Raw genomic sequence first — 18,706 nt, forward strand, 5'->3', positions numbered from 1 at the left:
AATCATTCTAATTCTGCTATAAATTATGACAAAGAATATTATATAATCCAGCCTTCCAGAATTACATTATGTATTATTTATATGCAAATACTTAAATCAAGTATGTGTGTGTGTGTGTGTATATATATATATATATATGTATGTGTATATATGTGTGTATGTGTGTGTATAGATATGTATGTGTACAGATCTCTGTTTTTACACAGAAAATAAATTTAAAATAATGAAATAAGTGAGACATTTTTTCATTTGACCAAAAGATAAATTTTGAGTAGGCATGTCATCTTCCTATATCACTCCATGATTCATTTAAGCTACAACATACTTTTCAACAACCACAAAGAAATCTCACCCTGCAAGATCTAAGGCTTTGATGTTGTTACTAATGGTTCCCTCCGAGCTTGTGGTTGAGGAGACATCCCAACAGCAGTTTTTATCAGACAGAATCTGATTCAAGTGGTCCCGAGAAAAATGTGTTCCCTGAATTCGTTTCCTATAAAACTCAGCCTTCTCTCGGAGTTCTTTAACCTATGCAGGAGATTCAGACAACATCCATTATGGTAAATGCTGCTTTATAAATATCACAAAGTAGCAAACACTACACAAATACAGTCAGGGACGAAGGAGAAAAGAAGGTGAAAATAGCCACATACAGTCATCAGACTATGTACACTTAAGCAAAAATTAAAATAATCAAGCTAAAGCATGATGCAGGTATTTTATTTCAGACCAGCAGGCAAGGAGAAATTTTTAGGAGCTAAGAAAAATATTGACAACTACTTTTTATTCCAACTTAAATTAGACAAGGATTTGATGCATTATTACAGTTTTAAAAAACTCAAAAGCAACCAACCTCTGCATACCACATGGCATTTAGAGAACCCTAGGGGAGGAATACAGAAACATACTTAATGATAGGTTAGTGCCATAACTGAATATTAATGAAATAATGAATAATAATGAAATACTATACTCATTATTCCTACTTATAAATATATACCAAACTTACTAATACTTTTAATAATAATTAATTCAGTAATTATGATATCTTACTTAGTATTATCTTGAAAACCAGTCACATTCTTGCATGGCTAGGATACCATTGGTGGCAAGTAATCTGATCCCTCTTCCCATCTACCCACCTCTAGAAAAGTACTTAAATGCCAGAAACTCCCATCCTGGCTTTATTTACATCTTTATATGCTACTAATATAGAAGACCCCACTGAAAGAGTTGTGAGTTTCCCTCTCCAAATCCCTCAATTCCCTTAAAATCAGCAATCTCAACTTTTTTAAAAAGGTACTAAGTATACAATTAAAAAGAAATTCCACCACATGATGTACCACCATGAGAATGGGAATGGGATTAATTTGAATAAGTTATACTCCATGTATGGATAATATGTCAAAATATATTCTACTGTCATATATACCAAAAAGAATTAAAAAAAAAGAAATTCCAACAAAATAATAATTATAATATATTCAAGAAGATGACAAGATATAAAAAGAATGTTAATGTAATTTGAATTCCCTAATATGCAAATAACATTTTCATATGAAAAGAAGCCTTATACCCATTGGAAATCCTTTTATTTTATACATTATACTGCCACCTGCTGGCTTCACTAAATACATTTGCACAATTTAAAAAATTAAATGCATCAAAGCTTTACCCTTAAAATTTTACTTAAAATCTTTATTTATTCTTGAAAAAACTATAACTTTTTTTAATCATAAAAGTAGACCATTAGCATTAAAAGACTGTCAGGATATTGTGATAGAAATGTTTTCATTTCACTTAGAGGCAAAAAAAGAAAAAAAAAAGAATGAAACTTGGCAATGCAAAAGCCACTGAAGAAACATATCCTCAGTTTCTTAACAAGACACTCTTTTGAAAGCAAAGAGATTGAAAGTGTTACATTTCTAAGGAAATAGAAAAAGCAAAAAACAGCACCTATGTCATAAGAAGCCACATGATCCCTGCAAAGCCCTAATGCTCTGAGCTGAACCTAAAAAAGAATCCTAAAGGAGAATTTTAAAAATTGTTTTCTTCACTGCCCCCCCAAAATCCAAGTATGCTCATTTTTCATTTCTTTCAACTCCTGCACTTTAAAGAAAATATCTTGTAGGGGGTTTGTAATTAATAGGTAGAACTGAAACACATGGGTTGTCTGTTGAATGTCTAACCAGTGTATTTGAATGCACAGCAACCGTGTTATACAGTGGCTTGACATACTCCTGACTGTATGTCTAGGAAATACATTCCACATGCTTCATGGCCTCTCTATTACCTACACAAAGTCTGCATGCTTTAGTATCACTTCCTGCTCTGTGTTCTCAAAGACCTCTTCCATTAACCTATGAACTCCTTGAGGTGAGGGGGAATGTAGCATTTAAGCACTGATTTCATCATAACCTGTTCTGAGTATGGATGAGAAGTAGGCCTGAGCTGCAGAGCTAACAGAGATAAGCAAGAAACTCCCTTGTACTGAATGAGTTTCTAGTCCAATAAAGGAGGCCAACCTGTACCTAAATATTCTAATATTGGCAAGTCTATGTCATAATAAACCAGTGAGCTATAAACTTAAGAAGAGGTTCAAGAGGGGGTCCAATCAGTACCGCCCCGTGTGAAAGAGTGGAAGGAGCAGTAGAGGAGGCTGCATTCTCTCCATGTGGAAGCAGCTTATTGCTTGTTCAATGAGAGAATGGATGAAAAGCCCCTCTATGTACACAGTGATCCAGTTTTGATACCAATTATATTTAGAAAGGAAGGAGATAGTTTATAGAAATTCTGTAAAGTTTTAGTTTCCCATTTTTACTGACATTTAAAACTTGATGCATTAAATTTTCTTTATTAGCAATCTTTATGAATAATCTCAGTGCTGATGCCGTTTCCACAAATACAATCCTTTAAACTTCTAGAATTCTAAAACTGAGAAGTTAAGAGGTTGACATCTCCCAAAGTAAAGTGTTCTACTAGAAAGAGAAAAAAAAAAAATCAATAATGTAGATTAAGAACGACCCCTACAACCACAACCAGAACCACTAAAAAGGAAAGATATAAACCATTCCCAACCTAAAACAATATACACAGATCTTTCTGGGTTAAGTAATGCCATCATATTATATGATATAAATGCTATAAGTAGGATGTTTTCATTATTTAATTACTTTTTCCAAACTAAGCATTAAGTCATTTGAAGTTTATATGCAGAAAAATTAAATTCAGAAAACTGGAGGGAAAGAATCTTTTTTCTCAAAAATCATGCCTCAGTTGGGTGCAGTGGTGCACACCTGTAATCCCAGCAGTTCAAAAAGCTGAGGCAGGAGACTCGAAAATTCAAAACCAGCCTCAGCAATTAAGTGCAGACCTGAACAACTTAGCAAGACCCTATCTCAAAATAAAAAAATAAAAATAAAAATAAATCATGCCTCCAAAAAGAGGAGTCACTTTATATCTAGTCCTTACATCTGTCAAATTATAAGTTGACTCTTGAATGTGGGACTTTATCTTCAAAGTCCTACTTGTCCTATTCTAATGTGTCCTCACATTACCTCAACCAATGTTTGCTGACCAAAAGATTACCAAACAATCGAGCAAAAAATAAATTTAACACAATTCAGTAATTTTTCTGAGGGCAAGGATCTAACAATTGCAACTCTTGGTTGTTATTATTTCTCTTAGCTGTTATTAAAAACAATCTTTTAAATAAGTACTTCATAAAACAGTTGTGTAAGTGGTTATATTACAGAGATGACAAACATAAAACACCTGACAAAGCCTACCACTAAGGTATTAAGTGAAGAGGTACTTAGGACTTAGGACAAAACACCTGGTGACTTGACGATAAATACCACGTTTCCACAATATAAAAGAAAATGAAGATGATATGTGGACTTGAAAACTGTAACATGACTCAAAAAGTGACAATATTTTCATGATAAAGGTCACTTATGTCAAAGTGCATTCAAAGAATATGAATGGTGCATTAAATATTAGGAAGGGAAGTGACAGAGAACCTTATATTTAGGCACCTCATTATCAGCCACATACAGTAAATGTCTTTGGGTGGTGAAAAGGGATCTAAGATTTTAAATAAAATATGGCCTACATTAAATGTCTATAACCTGGTTAACAAAAACTTACTAATATCACTGACCACTAACTTATTAGAGAAACTTTTTAATTCCTTTCAAATTCCAATTTACTTTTAAAAATTATTTTTCTCAAAGAACTTAAGACAAACTATGCTTCTAGTTTAAATATTTACAAATAGCAGTAGCAATTAATAAATCAAACAGCTGATTACAAGATATCACAACAGGAAACCTTGAAAATAACATCTTAAATTTACAACAAAGTTCCCTTCCATCATGGAAATATCAGGAATTTCATCTTTTCATGACTTCAACATAACAATCCTCTCAGTCCATTAAATGTTTAGACATGAGGCCTAAATACCAATTCATCTTAGTGTAAAGATGTCTCAGAGACTAGGAGATAATCTTTCCAAAACAAGAGCTTCTCACCATCTCCCTCTAGTAAAGTGCCCAAGCATGACAGGTCAGCAGCCAACCCTATGTAGTGGCCACCTCAGTGACCATATGTGTTCTGCCTGTGTCCTTGACTTTTCCCCTGGCCCCATCACAGAGCACAGAATTCCTTGCCAAGATATGGGACACTCATAAACAGCTCAAGAGTTTAGCTGAAGGAAGTATAAGTGAAATAAGCTAAACTCTGAAAGTCAAAGGTCAATAAGTACTTTATAAAACAATTTTATGTGTTTTATCTCAGGTGTGGAAGTTAGAGCAAAAAAAAAAAAAAGCAGTGGGGTGGTAGGTGGGGCAGGAGGGGGGCATCTCATGAAAATGGAAAGGAGACCAGTAGAATAGGGGAAGGGAACCAGTGGGAGGGAGGAAAGGAGAGAGAGGGAGGTACTGGGAAACAAAACTGACCAAATTACATTATTGTATACACATACAAATATGTAAAAACAAATCCCACTATTATGTATAATTAGAATGTACCAATAAAAGATAATAAAAAATACAACAATAAAAAATAATTTAGTTGCCTTAATTCTTCTTCCATCAGGGCTGCTTTTGATGCTCAACTTTTTAACTTGATTTCACTAGGGTGAACAGATGAATGCTGCCCCAGATAAAATCTGGGACAGCTGGAGCTTTGTGTCTTACTCTGTCTATACTACCACTGAGCCACGATTAGGTAGAAAAGCACCAAGAGCAAGCATGGTAGAAGATTAATCAAGTAACTCCTAGAACCAATCAAAGCCCAGAAGAGGCCAAGAAATGTGTTTAGGAGCTGCCAGCTTAAAGAACCAGAAGCTCAAAGTGCCAGCACCTTCACTAGGAGTGAAGCCATGCAGCCCTTGGCAATGGTTTTAAGGACTGAGCTAAGTAAGAGATTCTTTGCCCATTCAAATTACCCTCTCTTTAAAATGTTGGGGGAAGAAGAATGTTTACCAATATCTAACAAAAAATGTTTTAATTTAGTTTATGCACACAGAAAAGGAAGGAAAAAAAACTTTCAAGATATGGTTTTAAAGATACTAATTAAATGATAACTAGAAGTGCTCCTTTGCTTATCCTTTGCCTATTAGAAACTCCAGACAAGTAACAATTCTCAGTTTTAGGGAATAATTACCCTTTCCTCAGACCTATCTTTAGATTCCCAAAGTTTCTCCCTTATATCAGGGTATCCCAACACTAAAACTCCTCAAACTTCTAAGAACTCAGGCTTCACCTTCCTTTTGCCTAGAGACAGTAATGTACTTACACACTGACTAGAGGTTTGAATGTCATAAAAGAATCAAATCTATGGTGCTACAATTCTGTAAATTGAATTTATTAAAATAATCAAATGTTTTATTGCAAAAAAAATTTTAACTTTAAACAGGTTAATAATAAATATTAATCTCTAATAAGACTTTTGTTATAAAAATAGTAAACACATTGATAAATTATATTCTAATGCATACAGCTTGAAGTTCCTGATATTTTTAGTGCTATACTCTAAAAGTATGCTATAGTGCATCTTTAAGTCTCTGTTATTAAAATTCATTGTGAAATTAAATTGGTACACAGACAGAAAGCAAAGGGGAAATAACACACTCACCTGATCTGGCACATTTTCCTTCACACATGTCCAAGCTCCACCTTTATATAAATACTGAGCTGGGCTCAGAAATTTTGCTTTATACTCAGAATTCACCTTCCTAACAGAGAGGAAATGAAGGTAAATATTCCACTATGTTCACCATCTAAATACCATGGTATTTTTCTAAAATACACACCCAAGCCTCTGATGTCTCCAAGGAGCAAGCTTCTTTTTTGGCTGGTTTGAGTCCTTCGATGCCATCTCTGCTTCTAATTTTAAAAGATCATCTGTTTTATTACACTAAAATGGAAATAATTTAAGATTTTATGCTTCAAATATAAAGTAAAAACACAGATGTTATAAAGTTAAGCATGGATATTATATTCCATTTCTGTTTTCAGAAGCAGGCTTTAAACACTAAAGATAACAGAAGTCACAACAAATCAATAAGTAAGTTTTGAAACCAATATATCTAGTTAGTTTCGGGGAAATATAACGCAGGATATGGTTTCATTTTCTAACGAGAAACAATTTAGACCCTTTGGCTAGGGAAGATTAAAAAATACACATCTAAATAATCGAACTTAATGTTACTATATATTGAAGAGTGATTGAAGATTTCTTTGATGTTCTAAATTTACATTTAATTGTTACAGTAATTAAATGTAAATTCTGATGAATAAGTTACCACAATGCTTTATTGAGTAACTTAACATTTTTCCCCAAGAATGTCACAGTTAAAAAAAAAAAAAACGCAAATACATAGACACATATAATTTTACTTTTAGTCACACACTTATTATAGAAACCATAAAGTATCAAGTTATCAACATTACAGGAGAGTCAAAAGTAACATTTATATTTCATTTTCCTGTCATTTATGATTTTAGTCTAATGCTGTTACTTAAAATGGGTATAATTTCACATACTGAAGCAAATGTTATATTGTGTATAATGTTATATTGTATATAAGTGATGTGAATTATACTAGTTATAACTTAGCATGCTAAGGTTTTGGCTTAGAACACAAATGTATGTATTTCTGTTTAATTTCTATTACTTAATTTACAATATGTGTTTCTATTTTTCCTGTTATACTTACAGCTTACATTACTGTAAGGTCAATCATTTGATATCAGATAGTATACTTACCTGCTGTATTGCTAAGAGTTCATCACACTACATTATTTTTGGGGGTGGGGGGTGCTAGCAACTAAACTCTGGGACACTCGACCACTGAGCCACATCCCCACCCCAATTTTGTATTTTATTTAGAGACAGGGTCTCACTGAACTGCTTAGTGCCTTGCTTTTGCTGAGGCTGGCTTTGAACTTGAGATACTCCTGCCTCAGTCTCCCTAGTCCCTGGAACTACCAGTGTGCACCACCGAACCCAGCCATATTATTTTTAATTACTTATATATATGTGTCCCACTAGCTTAGGAGCAGCTTGGGACTTGGTGTGTTTGTCATCCCTGTAGTCTCTGCACCGACCCAGTGCCTGGCTCCATCTGACATATGATGAGCATCTGACATATGATGAGCATCTGACGTATGATGAACAAACAAATAAATAAATTCACTAACAAAGAAAAGAAGAAAGGAAAGAAGGGATCTAATCATGGGGATTTGTTTGTTTGAAGGTTAAGAGTCAATGAATACCTTCTTTTCAGGAGATACTGTTTCAAGATTTTCGTTTTCTTTCAAATCGTTTCTTAATTTGGGTTCTTTCACTGGAGATAAACCTTTGAAATTTCTTTTGTATTCAGTTTCATGGACAATTGAATTACCTTTGAATTGTGGAACAAATTGGGCTTTATTGTGGAAAACCTTAAAACAAAAATTAGTTTAGTTTAGATTTTTTGTCAGTTAATACAGAACTTAGGTCTTTGCTTTAAAAAAAAAAAATCATATATATAGTTGAATTATAGGATTAAAAAAAGCATTTTGTCATTTCACTTCATATGTTTAATTAATATCCAAAGGTCAAATTTCCATATTCATTATTATATTTTAAATAATAGTAACTGTAATCAAAATAATGCTTAAGACAAAATAAGTAATAAACAACACTTGTGTTTTATCTTTTCGTCCCATTTACCTACCTCCAATCTCCCAAAAGTAAAATAGAAATATTTGAATTATATAAATAAAATTGTAATTGTTTTTGTACAAGTTTTGTCCCTCCTTTACATAAATTTTCTCTTCTTATAACAATATAAAATTCTTAATATTTTGAATACCAGATGTGTTTGATTGAGTTTTTCCATTGCTTGCTTATTTTTACCTTTTTCGTTAAGCAAAAAAAAAAATTCGGGAAATTACATTCAATGTTTTATTTTACCCTTAATGTTTTATCAGATGGTTTCAATCTTATGGTATATAACCACTGATTACAAGGAAGTCAAATGGAATAAGTAGGAGCTCAAGTAAGTTCTACAGTATTGTTATTTTAAAATGCTGAAAGGCACATCTTCATTCAGATCTAATCCAAGCAGTTCGCCTTTTTTAATACGAGACAACCTCAAGGACTTTTCAGTCGAAAACTGTTCTGACTCCTTTACATATTTAATATGACATCCTTTCAGAGAACAGGTGTCTGATAAAATAGAACTGAATAGCTCTATTAGAGGTTCCATCAACAAGTAATGAAAGCTTATCATAGAGCTCTTCAAGTCACAGACCCTGAAACTGATACGCTTTTGACTTACAAAGAATATTTGCTTCCAAAAGAATTCTTTAAAACCCTCACTAACGAAAGTAATAAGATTACTAGTGAAGATATTGCTATTGATTTATTTCATGTTGTACTTTTGATACTATAAAAATAACATTCTTCACAATGCTTTCGCTGACATGTAAAACTTGTCAATATGGTTCTGATTTGAATCAACTTTAGTTTATGAATCAAATATTCCATGAAAACTGAACAATTACAATTTTCAGGTCATAAAGTAATTTTTTTTAGGTACTTAAAATCCAAAAATATCTGTGAACAAGCAGAAGAAGTACTAAACCTATTTATTAGGTTAATATGTTCTTAAAATGTTATAAGTTTCAATAAGCCCAAAACTGCCACAATGTATGCAGTCACTGGTGTTATTATCTTAGTGTAAGATGAATGACATTGTCGTCCTGCAGAATCCAACTATCCTCTCATCTTAATTTTTAGAGGTATATAAAGTATACAAGTGAATGTTGCAGTACAGGAAAAAATGAATGTGAGGGGGTGTGAAAGAGTGTATTTAATCAAGACAAACACAAAGACCAGGAAAAAGAAAAGGCTAAATTCTCAAGGGTCCTGGAAGTAGAGCTATTTCCTATCTAGGCCTGGAAGTATGGTTAAGAAAATAAACAAGGGTTCAGATCCTAAGATATATCTAGAAGATGGTAGCAATAAAACAGCAGAATATCTAAAATTGTGCAAGAGTATAATGAAATCTAATATCACATTTTGAATTTTATAAACTGTCAATTATTATTATTATTCACCTGATACAAAAACAAAATTACATATCTTGTGTTACTTCAGTGTATTTTATATTTATTAAAATATATATCCGAACTAGTTATGTCTTTCTTAAAAGATAGAAAAATGCAAAAATATTAGTCAACTAAGCACAACATTTTAGAATAAAATCAATTTAATAAAATTTTTTAGTAAAAAAATCTTGTAGCATGCAAAAACTTACCAGTTCCCCAAGTTTTCATTACCCTGTCTCATAATTAGTGTATGTGATGAATCTGGCAACAATGATCATCAGTAGCCTAGGACAGTATAATATTACTGCTATAAATCATAAGTAGTAAGAGGATTTTAGCAAAACTCTCATTCTCAGTTTTCTAGAACCCACCTCCGGGCCTACTTAAGTACCAAATTTCTTTTGGCTTTTAATTCTATGTAAATTTACATCACTACATCAGATGATGATACTTAGAAACATATTACATCCTTTAAACTACCTCATTGGCTGCAAACACTGGAACAGTTTCTTTAGAGGTCTTCCAAACAAACTGCCTTTGATATTCAGAATTTCTCAAGGCATTATGTGAAGGAACAACTGTCAATCCAGCTTTCTTACGTAGAAGTCTATCCACCTGTTAGAAGAAAAAAAAAATCACTCAAAGCCGTTAAAAATTTCTACTCAAACTTTCTTTTCAATTGTGCTTAGAAACACAAAAAAGAAATCTATCCTCTTTAACAAGTTTTTAGGGCTACATCACAGCATTACTAACTATATGCACATTATTGTGCAGCAGACTTTAAAACTTTTAAATGATCTTTAAACTGTTAAACTATTTCAAATTCCACTCTTAATACTGTCAATGGACTATTATGCACCCCAGAAAAAGGCAGCATCTCTCAGTCCCTTCCTATCAATCACTCATAATTCAATCTATTACCAAAAAAAAAAAAAAAAAATACCTTTTCTAATCCACACATTATTTATATGGACACCCACTTCCCCTGCCCACCAGACTCACATCACCTTCCTTGATTCCCCTGCACCCCTAGTTTTCTCAATAAGCCATAGATTCTTCTCCAGCACTCTGAAGTGCCTCTGCAGGGTTCCAGTCAGTGGTGGACTTGAAACAAGGAAGGAGCCATGGATTGAAGGCAATGAGATCCCACAAAGGAGCCCCTGAGCCTCTGCTTATGTGCTCACAGGGAACAGTGGCAGGCCAGCTGTGACAAAAGAGAGCAGAACTGCAAGATCTTCAACAGCCAGCCAGAACTCTCCTTCCTTTTGCATTTGGTCAACTGAGATTCTGTTTGTTTTCTTGCTGGTATACAATAAGAAACCGAAATGGGGATGGGTAGAAGTCAGCTCAGCACCTCTGCCAGAAGTAATGGCCTACTCCCTTTCTGTCTCAACTTGATATCTCCCTTAGGACTCAGGTGCCGATTTTGATGACTAAAATCCAGAGGCAGGCTGTTCACCCAGTGAAGGCCTATCCTAGTAAAACCAATTCAAAATATCGAGTATGAAGAATAGAACCATTCATACTAACTGAAGTCAACAGCCTCTTTATCAACTATACCACAGACAAAAAACAAGGGAAAATTTTTAAACACAAACTGTAATATTAGTGAAGTGATGTTAAAACCAATAAAGAATTCTAGGCTTCTGGAAAAAAAAGTACAATGAATATGCCTACCCCATCATCGACATTTTTGGAAAGAAGCTTGGTAGAATGTTCCAGTTCCACATTTTCATTAACCGGTACATGGTTTGTTATTACATCTTCGTTCTTTTCCACAGCACACGAAGCTCCTTCAGATCTGGAGTCTGCAGAATGAGATCTGGTTCTCTTGGGAACCCTGGAGCCCTCTAGTGAGAGAACTTTTTCTTGGTTTACATTGTTTTGTTTCATCTCTTGTGATTTTGGTATTTCTGGGACTTTAGGTTCTGGTGATACAATCACATCATTCTTTGAGATAGCTCCAATCCACTCCAGAGATTTTGAAACCTGTGTGTCATGGTAAGGGACTCTTCTTTTGGAAATAAAACTTGGCTCTTTGGTGATCCCTACAAAACACAGTATACAAAAATAGCTACCAAACCACAAAGTAACAAAGAAAACTCTTAATAATACCTATGAAAGAAGAAATGGAATTTAAAATTCAGTTAGAGATATATATACAGATACACACAAACACAATTTCTTTCAGAATCAGGATATAAAGCTAAGTATATTTTTCAACATAAAATATTTAATTTTGCTTTATCAAAGTATTAAAAGCTTAACCATAACCAAAAATTAAAAATTGGGGTCAGAATGCTCAGGTTATCTTTACACAAGTCACTAGAATCGAAAGGTGAACAGATTGGCAAGCCAGCGAGGACATGTTGCCTCCATCTCTAATTACTTTCCTGTTCTACTTAATAGAACAATGAGCCCTGGTCTGTCAAAATTTGGAACTCTGCACAAAGCTTCTCTTATGCAGAGCAGACCAAAATGAGAAGGGATGGGATGTCATTATGCTGGATCGTGGTTCTACTTTTGCCTTGATTTCCTGAGAAGCAGAAATAATGAATCCTTTCAACGAGAGTTAAGATATTACTTCTCTATACTTCTGTCTGGCAAGCAAATAAATGTCCAGAAACTTCACCATCTACTGAGGTAAAAGAAGCTCTGCAAATGACAGCACTGAGACACTGGCCTAGTTTGGAGTCATTCTTTAAAAAGAAAGAAGACTGCTGCAGAGAGGGGAGGAGGGTGAAGATCAGAAATGGAAGAAAAAGGAAGGCAAACAGAGAATTGGTGATAAGATAAAACCAAGAGCTCCATCACCACTATCACAAATGTGTTAGCTGTCAACCCAGAGTTCCTGTCCTTACCAGCTTCTCTAGACCAATGGTCTCCAAATGGATAAGGTTAAGACTTCCCAGGGGAATAAACAGAAATGAACACCTTCCAGATCCTCAAATCCATATGTGCTCTTGCTTTACACTGATCTATGCCAAGAGCTGTATCTGCCACCTGCAGTTCCATTCCTACTGCCCCTTTGATAATCACCCTATTCCTACTTTACAAAAGACAGACATGCCTCACAACCCACTGAAACTTACTATAATGCATCACCCTCAGGTATAACAAAATCTCAAGGGTGGGGAGACAAGGGGACAATCAAGAAAGCATAATTCCCAAGGGAGAATAGATGACAGGAAAAGCACAGGCAGACTTGAAATAACAAAGGAATGGCATCTTATTAAATACACTTTCACATCTTTTCCATCCACCTATCTTAGAATCAAAATTCAGACACATGAGAAGGATGTCATGTGAAATTAACTTTTGGTTCAGTAATTTTGAACCAAAAGATAGTTAATTTTTTTTTCTCACAGGAAATACCTAATTTGGCTGTTCAGTTTGCCAGTGAGAAATGACTTTGTCAATTACATGAGGAATATTTTCCATAAATTGAATGAGCTAAGTTGGCAGCCTCATGTTTTAACAAAATTTACGTAAAGCATCTATTCAATATCCAATATGCCAGAAAGTACTCTCCTATAAACTATTTATAAAAAAACATAAATAAAAATAAATGAATATCAATTTTAAAATGTATGAGGGTAGATAGCAAGATTTTCTAAATTCTTTTAGGAAGTATGAAAGCAAAAAAATTTGAAGAACACTGCCTTAGACTTCTGTTTTAATACAAAGTCAGGATTTGGGTAGGTGCACCAAATGTAAAGGGAAGATTCTCAAGTAGTCTGACCCTTGTCTCCCAGCACCAGCAAATCCCAGGGGTAATAAACACAGAATGTTAAAAGAATGTGCATTCAGTCCTATGCAAAACTACCATTGTTCCTTGCTAACCTCCCACCTCCATTTCTGAGCTCTGGCTCTACCCTTTGCCCTTACTTAAAATTCCCATTGACATTCCTCCCTCTAGACCATTCCTTCCTTCTAAACATACATTGTTCAAAAATGGCTTTGTTCCCAGGGTCTCCTTTTATCACTGTCCCTTAAAATGTACTTGATCTAAGTTAAAATATTATGGGAGCAACTATCTGGCTAAAAATTGTTAACCCTCTTTTCATATCCCTCTGGGCCTTCAGCAGGATGTCTACATTTTAAGATTTATTTTGCATTCTTAATATAATGGCACCTTGAAAATGTGGAATTTCTAGTCACTTGGAAAGAGAAGATTATGAGTAGAAGGATATTCCCAACACCCTCCCAAAGAAGCAAGGGATACCCAAGTCTCTGAAGTCACGTTGGGATAAGCATACTGATATCTCAGAAGAATCCTAAAATAGCCACACACTGTAGCCACTCTTCCTTTGTTCCCAAAACCTAATCCTGGAAACACTCCCCACTTTCAATAACTTCCCAGGCTTTGTACTCTACTCATAGGTCTTTCTTTTTCCTGGCTTTAAAATATAGCATTTAAGGAACTTAAGATACCACACATCAGTCATCCATGAGGTACCAAGCACTGATCTGTGCATATACACATGCCCTAACAAGCAACATCTCATTTAATACCACACAACAATCCTATGCTGTGGGTTAAGTCTCACTTGGCAAAATGGGCTCACTTTACCCAGGTCATACAGCTATTGTAGATTTAAATTTAGGTTTATTCATTCATTTAAAAAGTTTTAATAAGTAGTTGAGTGTTTCAAGGCCCTGAGTTAAAGGTATTGGGAAGAAACAAGAAGACAGAGCCCGGCTCTCAGAGATATTATACTCTAGTGAGGGAGAAATTAAACAGGGAGATACAGTAAAGTCAGTCTGTCTCTTTTCTATCTTGCCTGGGAAAACTTGGTCAGGACCCAGAATTCCCTAGGATATGGGAAGGCAATATATGTAATAAGAATGTGACCTTCTGAGTTCATGGGCTCTAAACAAAACAGACTTGATTCCAAATCACGGCTCTACCATTTACTATGAACCTGAAGCAAGCCACTTAATCTACACTTCCATTCCTCAAGACTTTGGGAGTGTTCTTCCCCAGGCTAATCCCTTCTCAGCTTTCTATTCCCAGCTCAAATGTCACCTCCTTAGTCTTCCCCAACTATCAAATCTAAAATGTATTCCTTCCAATCCACCTGTCTCCCATGTTATCTATCCCACATCCCTACTATTTTATATATAACCTGAAATTTGTTTATTTATTGAACTGCTTATTATCTCTATAATTAAGGGACTTTGGTTCAGTGATACAACCCTAGATACTAGGATACTCTGGGGCCATAGTAAACAAATATTTATTTATTTATTTAATGGTATGTTTATTAAATAAATATTTAAATGTTTATTTATTTAATAAATATCCGATGAATATTTGTTAAATAAATGAATGAGTTAATCAGACCATCTGGATTTTGAATAAATCATTTTTTAAATTGAGTCCAAAGTTTACTAAAGTTATAATGGCTACTAGTTTGCTCAACTTACCTAGTTGATCTGATCTAAGTCCAGCCCATGGGTACCTTCGAGCCACCGAGGCATTATAGGAATCTGTCAAATATGACTTTTTCCACAGAAAGTTTCTCTGGTATTCACTCAGTCCCTGTAATGTAAAGTACAATTTGAGTGTGGTGCAATTAATGAAAGTTGATTTAAGGCACACATCAATAAAAACAACTTCCAAAACTCCGAAGAGTTGAAAGACTCAAGACTGATAATTAAACACAGACAAGCTCCTTAATAATAACTAATGTTCACCCAGCCCTGTGCTAAAGAGTTCATGTGTTATATCCTTTAATCCTCACAACCACTTGAGGCACAGCTAGTGGGAATCTGAGAGGCTCCCCTTTGGGCTGGTTCTGTGATTCCAAACTGTGAGTGCATCTGATAACCTGTGGCAACCTAACTCCTCATCACTACCAAGTTCCCACCAAGTACACAATATTCTGAATCATGCCTAGAGGCATTTTATATTTTAGAAAATCAACCAAAGAAAGACAAACTTCCTCCCATTCTAGATATGAGACCTTAAAAGAATTACAGTCAGGATTTATGGAACACTGTGGTCACCTATTATGTTGAAGGGTGCTGGTCCCTGAACAGCTACACCTGAACCTTCTAATAAATCCTAAAACAAATGCACAACTATGAAAACTGTGTACTACCCAAACTCTTTTTACTAATGACCCATTTCTCAACTATTTAAGAGATTCTTACACTTTAAAGTTTTAAAGGGAAGGGGGATTGAACTGTGAGATGGGGTCACAGGTGTCCCAAACTGAAGTCGCTTTTCGTTCCTCCTGTCTCCGCTCCTCGGAATCCCCTCAGATGAATCCGTCCTAATATCATCCATCATCCCCACACTCGGTAACTGGGAAGTGTGTGAGAACCCTGAGGGAGCCAGGTAAGAGGAGTGAGCATCCACCAGGGCCGCAGCAGGCAGGCTCGGGGCTGGCCGCCTCGGCGGGGCCAAGATGCGCAGCGCAGGAAACCAGCGCGGCGCCCTCGCCCCGCACCCGCCCGGCCGCGGCTCCCCCCAGCCGCCCTCAGGCTCCGAGACCCCGGCCTCACCTTGAAGCGCACCGGCATGGCTGCGGGCGCTGGAGGCCCCTCCACTCCGACAGTTAACGGGACAAAAAGCCCCGAGGGGGCGGGGCGACAACAGTCGGTTCCCTAGCAAAAGCCGAGGCCTGGCGTCCCCGACTACGCGCCGGCGCACTACGCGCCTCCCTCCTGAGACCTGTCGCTCTGCCTTTCCCCGCCCATTTTGAATCTTTAAAACCAATAAAGACTCGCAGAGTCGCTCGCCGTCTTTACGATTTGACCAATCAGTGCCCGAAAGGGAGCCACCCACCTCCCTTGCCAAATCCAGAGGCGAATAGATATGGCGGGCGGAAGGCTGGCCAATGAGGCTCTCGGGATCGGGATGGGCGGAGCCCCGCGGGAGCTTCATACTCGAAGGGCTCGACCGGTCCTGGATCTGGCTCTGCGCAACAATGGGGTGGGGCGTGCTGGTGGGGTTCGGGTGCAGCCGATTTCGCTGGTCCCAGGATCTTGACATCATAAAACATGAAGGGGTTTGCTTCGTTCCAATGCACAACGAAACCAAATGTTTTCTAAAACTAAATGTTTTCAGGAAAGATATTTGGGGCTATTCCGCTGAAAATTATCCACCTTACACTATTGTCACATCAAAAGGATAGGGTCAAAAAATAAATAGTTTAGAATAAATTTTATTGAAATTCAAAAGGTAAATCGTTGTTTTCCTCCAGAGAGGTTCTTCCTCCCTCAATCTCTGCCTGCCTCCAAAACTAGATATATGTACAGTTCTTAGATTAAAAAGAAAAAAATTATTAAAGATGCCTGTCTCAACTTCCAAACTTTTATCCTTTTTCTCCTTTTTTAAAAATAAAATTCCATTTGATTTTAATAGTCTTATGGCCATCATCATCAATAGATATTTATTGACAGAAACTGTGCTGACTCTGAGAATTGAGAGAGAGATTGCCCAGACTGTTGTATAATGTGTACTTGGGAAGGATGTGCATATATTCATTCAATAGTCATATGATGTGTCATGTGGTCAGTTTCTAAATAAGAGGTGTAAATGAAAGGGGTGACAGAAGTTTGAAGCAGGGAGTCAGTCATCCCTGAGGGCAGAAATGATTAGAAAAGGCCTCAGAGGAAATATTCAGACTCAGTCTTGAAGACTGGAAGAACTGCAGTAAGTAAAGAGGGAAATAGTATGATCAAAGGGCAGATATCTGGGTACAATGCCCCCAGATTTCTTCCAGGAACAATGAATATAGCACCTTCTACTTTTATCATTTGTTGACAAAAAAAAAAAAAAACTCTCTTAAGTGTTCAAATATTAGCACCAACCCTTGATGTGCTCTCCTTTATGCATTTTCTGCCAAGGCTTGTCTTTCTGATTCCTAATTGATGTCTCTGCTCTTATTCTTCATCACTAAGATACTTAAAAATTCATTTGAAGGAGCCACCTGATATCTGAAACAAGGAGAATATTAAATTAGTCCCTATGCAGCCATGTATCCAGGGGGCCCTTGATTAATGTTAATTGGTGATGACAGCATCTCTGTTGTGCAAATTAAGAATGGCACAAACAAGACACAGTGGAACATAAAATAAAATCCTCTGCAGGAAGGCAGTCCAGATCTTACAGGGTAGGAAAGCACAACTCCGATTGCACACACAGCTTTGTTACCATGTAATGCTAAGGTGAAATAAGCAAAAGCAAATGTGTAGAATGTAGTTTGTCTCGTAAACAAGCCAATGATGACTGCAGTAGAGTTCTGCTTCACAGAGAATGACAGAAAAACCAAATGGCAGGTGGTAAAAATAATTTACTCACTTCCTAGGTTTGCTAGAAATGTATTACAAGGACTCAAGGAAGAATATTTTAATCTTTATTGTTAAGCAAAAGCCTATCCCCAGTTTATGAGGCAAAGATGTAGAAATCAAAAAAAAAAAAAAGGACAACCTCAGTAAAGAAGTTTTGTAATCTGTGTTCTACCAGCTCTTATCTTTTCTGCTGCTGTAGGAAATAGACCCAGAAACCTACAAATTTCCACGTGTTTTTTGGGATTCCCTAGTAGCTATCTCACATGTGCTTTCAGCTGCAATATACTGCAGCACTGACACTTATTCCAGTAACCACACTTCCCTCAATGTCACTCTTGTGACCCAGCCATCAGGGCCACATTAGTTTGGTGCTGAGACTTCACTGGGCACAGGTACTCCCTGAACTGTCCAAACCTAGGAGTAATCTATGACAAAGTGCTTTTCTCCCTCTTTTGTGTTACCCTCTTTTAAGTGAGTACAAAAGTGTCCTAGAGAAATTTTTTTTAAAAAGTGTCCTAGAGAACTTTATTTTTCATTTCTATTGTAGCCTTACTTATCTCCAAAGGTCTCAAAGTGAAGCCCATGAACCCTAGGTCAGAAAGTGATTCCTCAAGTAATAGATGTCATGCTGTGCTTCTTTCTCCCACTAGCAGGCCCTCTTACTGGAACAAGAGTACCATACCTGGCTCACTCTTCCCTTTGTTGATTTCTGATTCTAATACAAATAGATTTCTGTCTGTTGCTTCTATATAGGGCAATTCTTTTGACCCAGTAATTCCTCTTCACACATGGGGGAAAAA

General features: G+C 36.1%; 1 protein-coding gene across 3 annotated transcripts in view; it reads right to left on the bottom strand.

Annotated features, from left to right (window-relative positions):
- The window catches only part of MDM1 (Mdm1 nuclear protein), a 32,536-nt gene extending 16,282 nt beyond the window's left edge, over positions 1–16,254 (bottom strand). Inside the window, exons 1-9 of one of the 3 annotated variants that reach the window (XM_081311308.1) lie at positions 16,116–16,254; positions 15,033–15,147; positions 11,280–11,650; positions 10,083–10,217; positions 7,782–7,949; positions 6,317–6,420; positions 6,139–6,238; positions 854–883; positions 353–528 (exon numbers count right to left, since the gene is read on the bottom strand). In XM_081311308.1, coding sequence (XP_081167434.1) covers positions 353–528; positions 854–883; positions 6,139–6,238; positions 6,317–6,420; positions 7,782–7,949; positions 10,083–10,217; positions 11,280–11,650; positions 15,033–15,147; positions 16,116–16,133 — 1,217 coding nt within the window. In that variant the 5' untranslated portion in view covers positions 16,134–16,254. Of the gene's footprint in view, positions 1–352; positions 529–853; positions 884–6,138; positions 6,239–6,316; positions 6,421–7,781; positions 7,950–10,082; positions 10,218–11,279; positions 11,651–15,032; positions 15,148–16,115 lie in introns of those variants that run through there. The other 2 variants (XM_081311309.1, XM_081311310.1) reach the window with 2 other exon arrangements.
- Between the last annotated feature and the right edge of the window lie 2,452 nt (positions 16,255–18,706).

The sequence above is a fragment of the Spermophilus citellus genome (genome assembly GCF_964194105.1).
Source record: "Spermophilus citellus genome assembly, chromosome: 10".
In the NCBI taxonomy this organism is placed as follows: domain Eukaryota; kingdom Metazoa; phylum Chordata; class Mammalia; order Rodentia; family Sciuridae; genus Spermophilus; species Spermophilus citellus.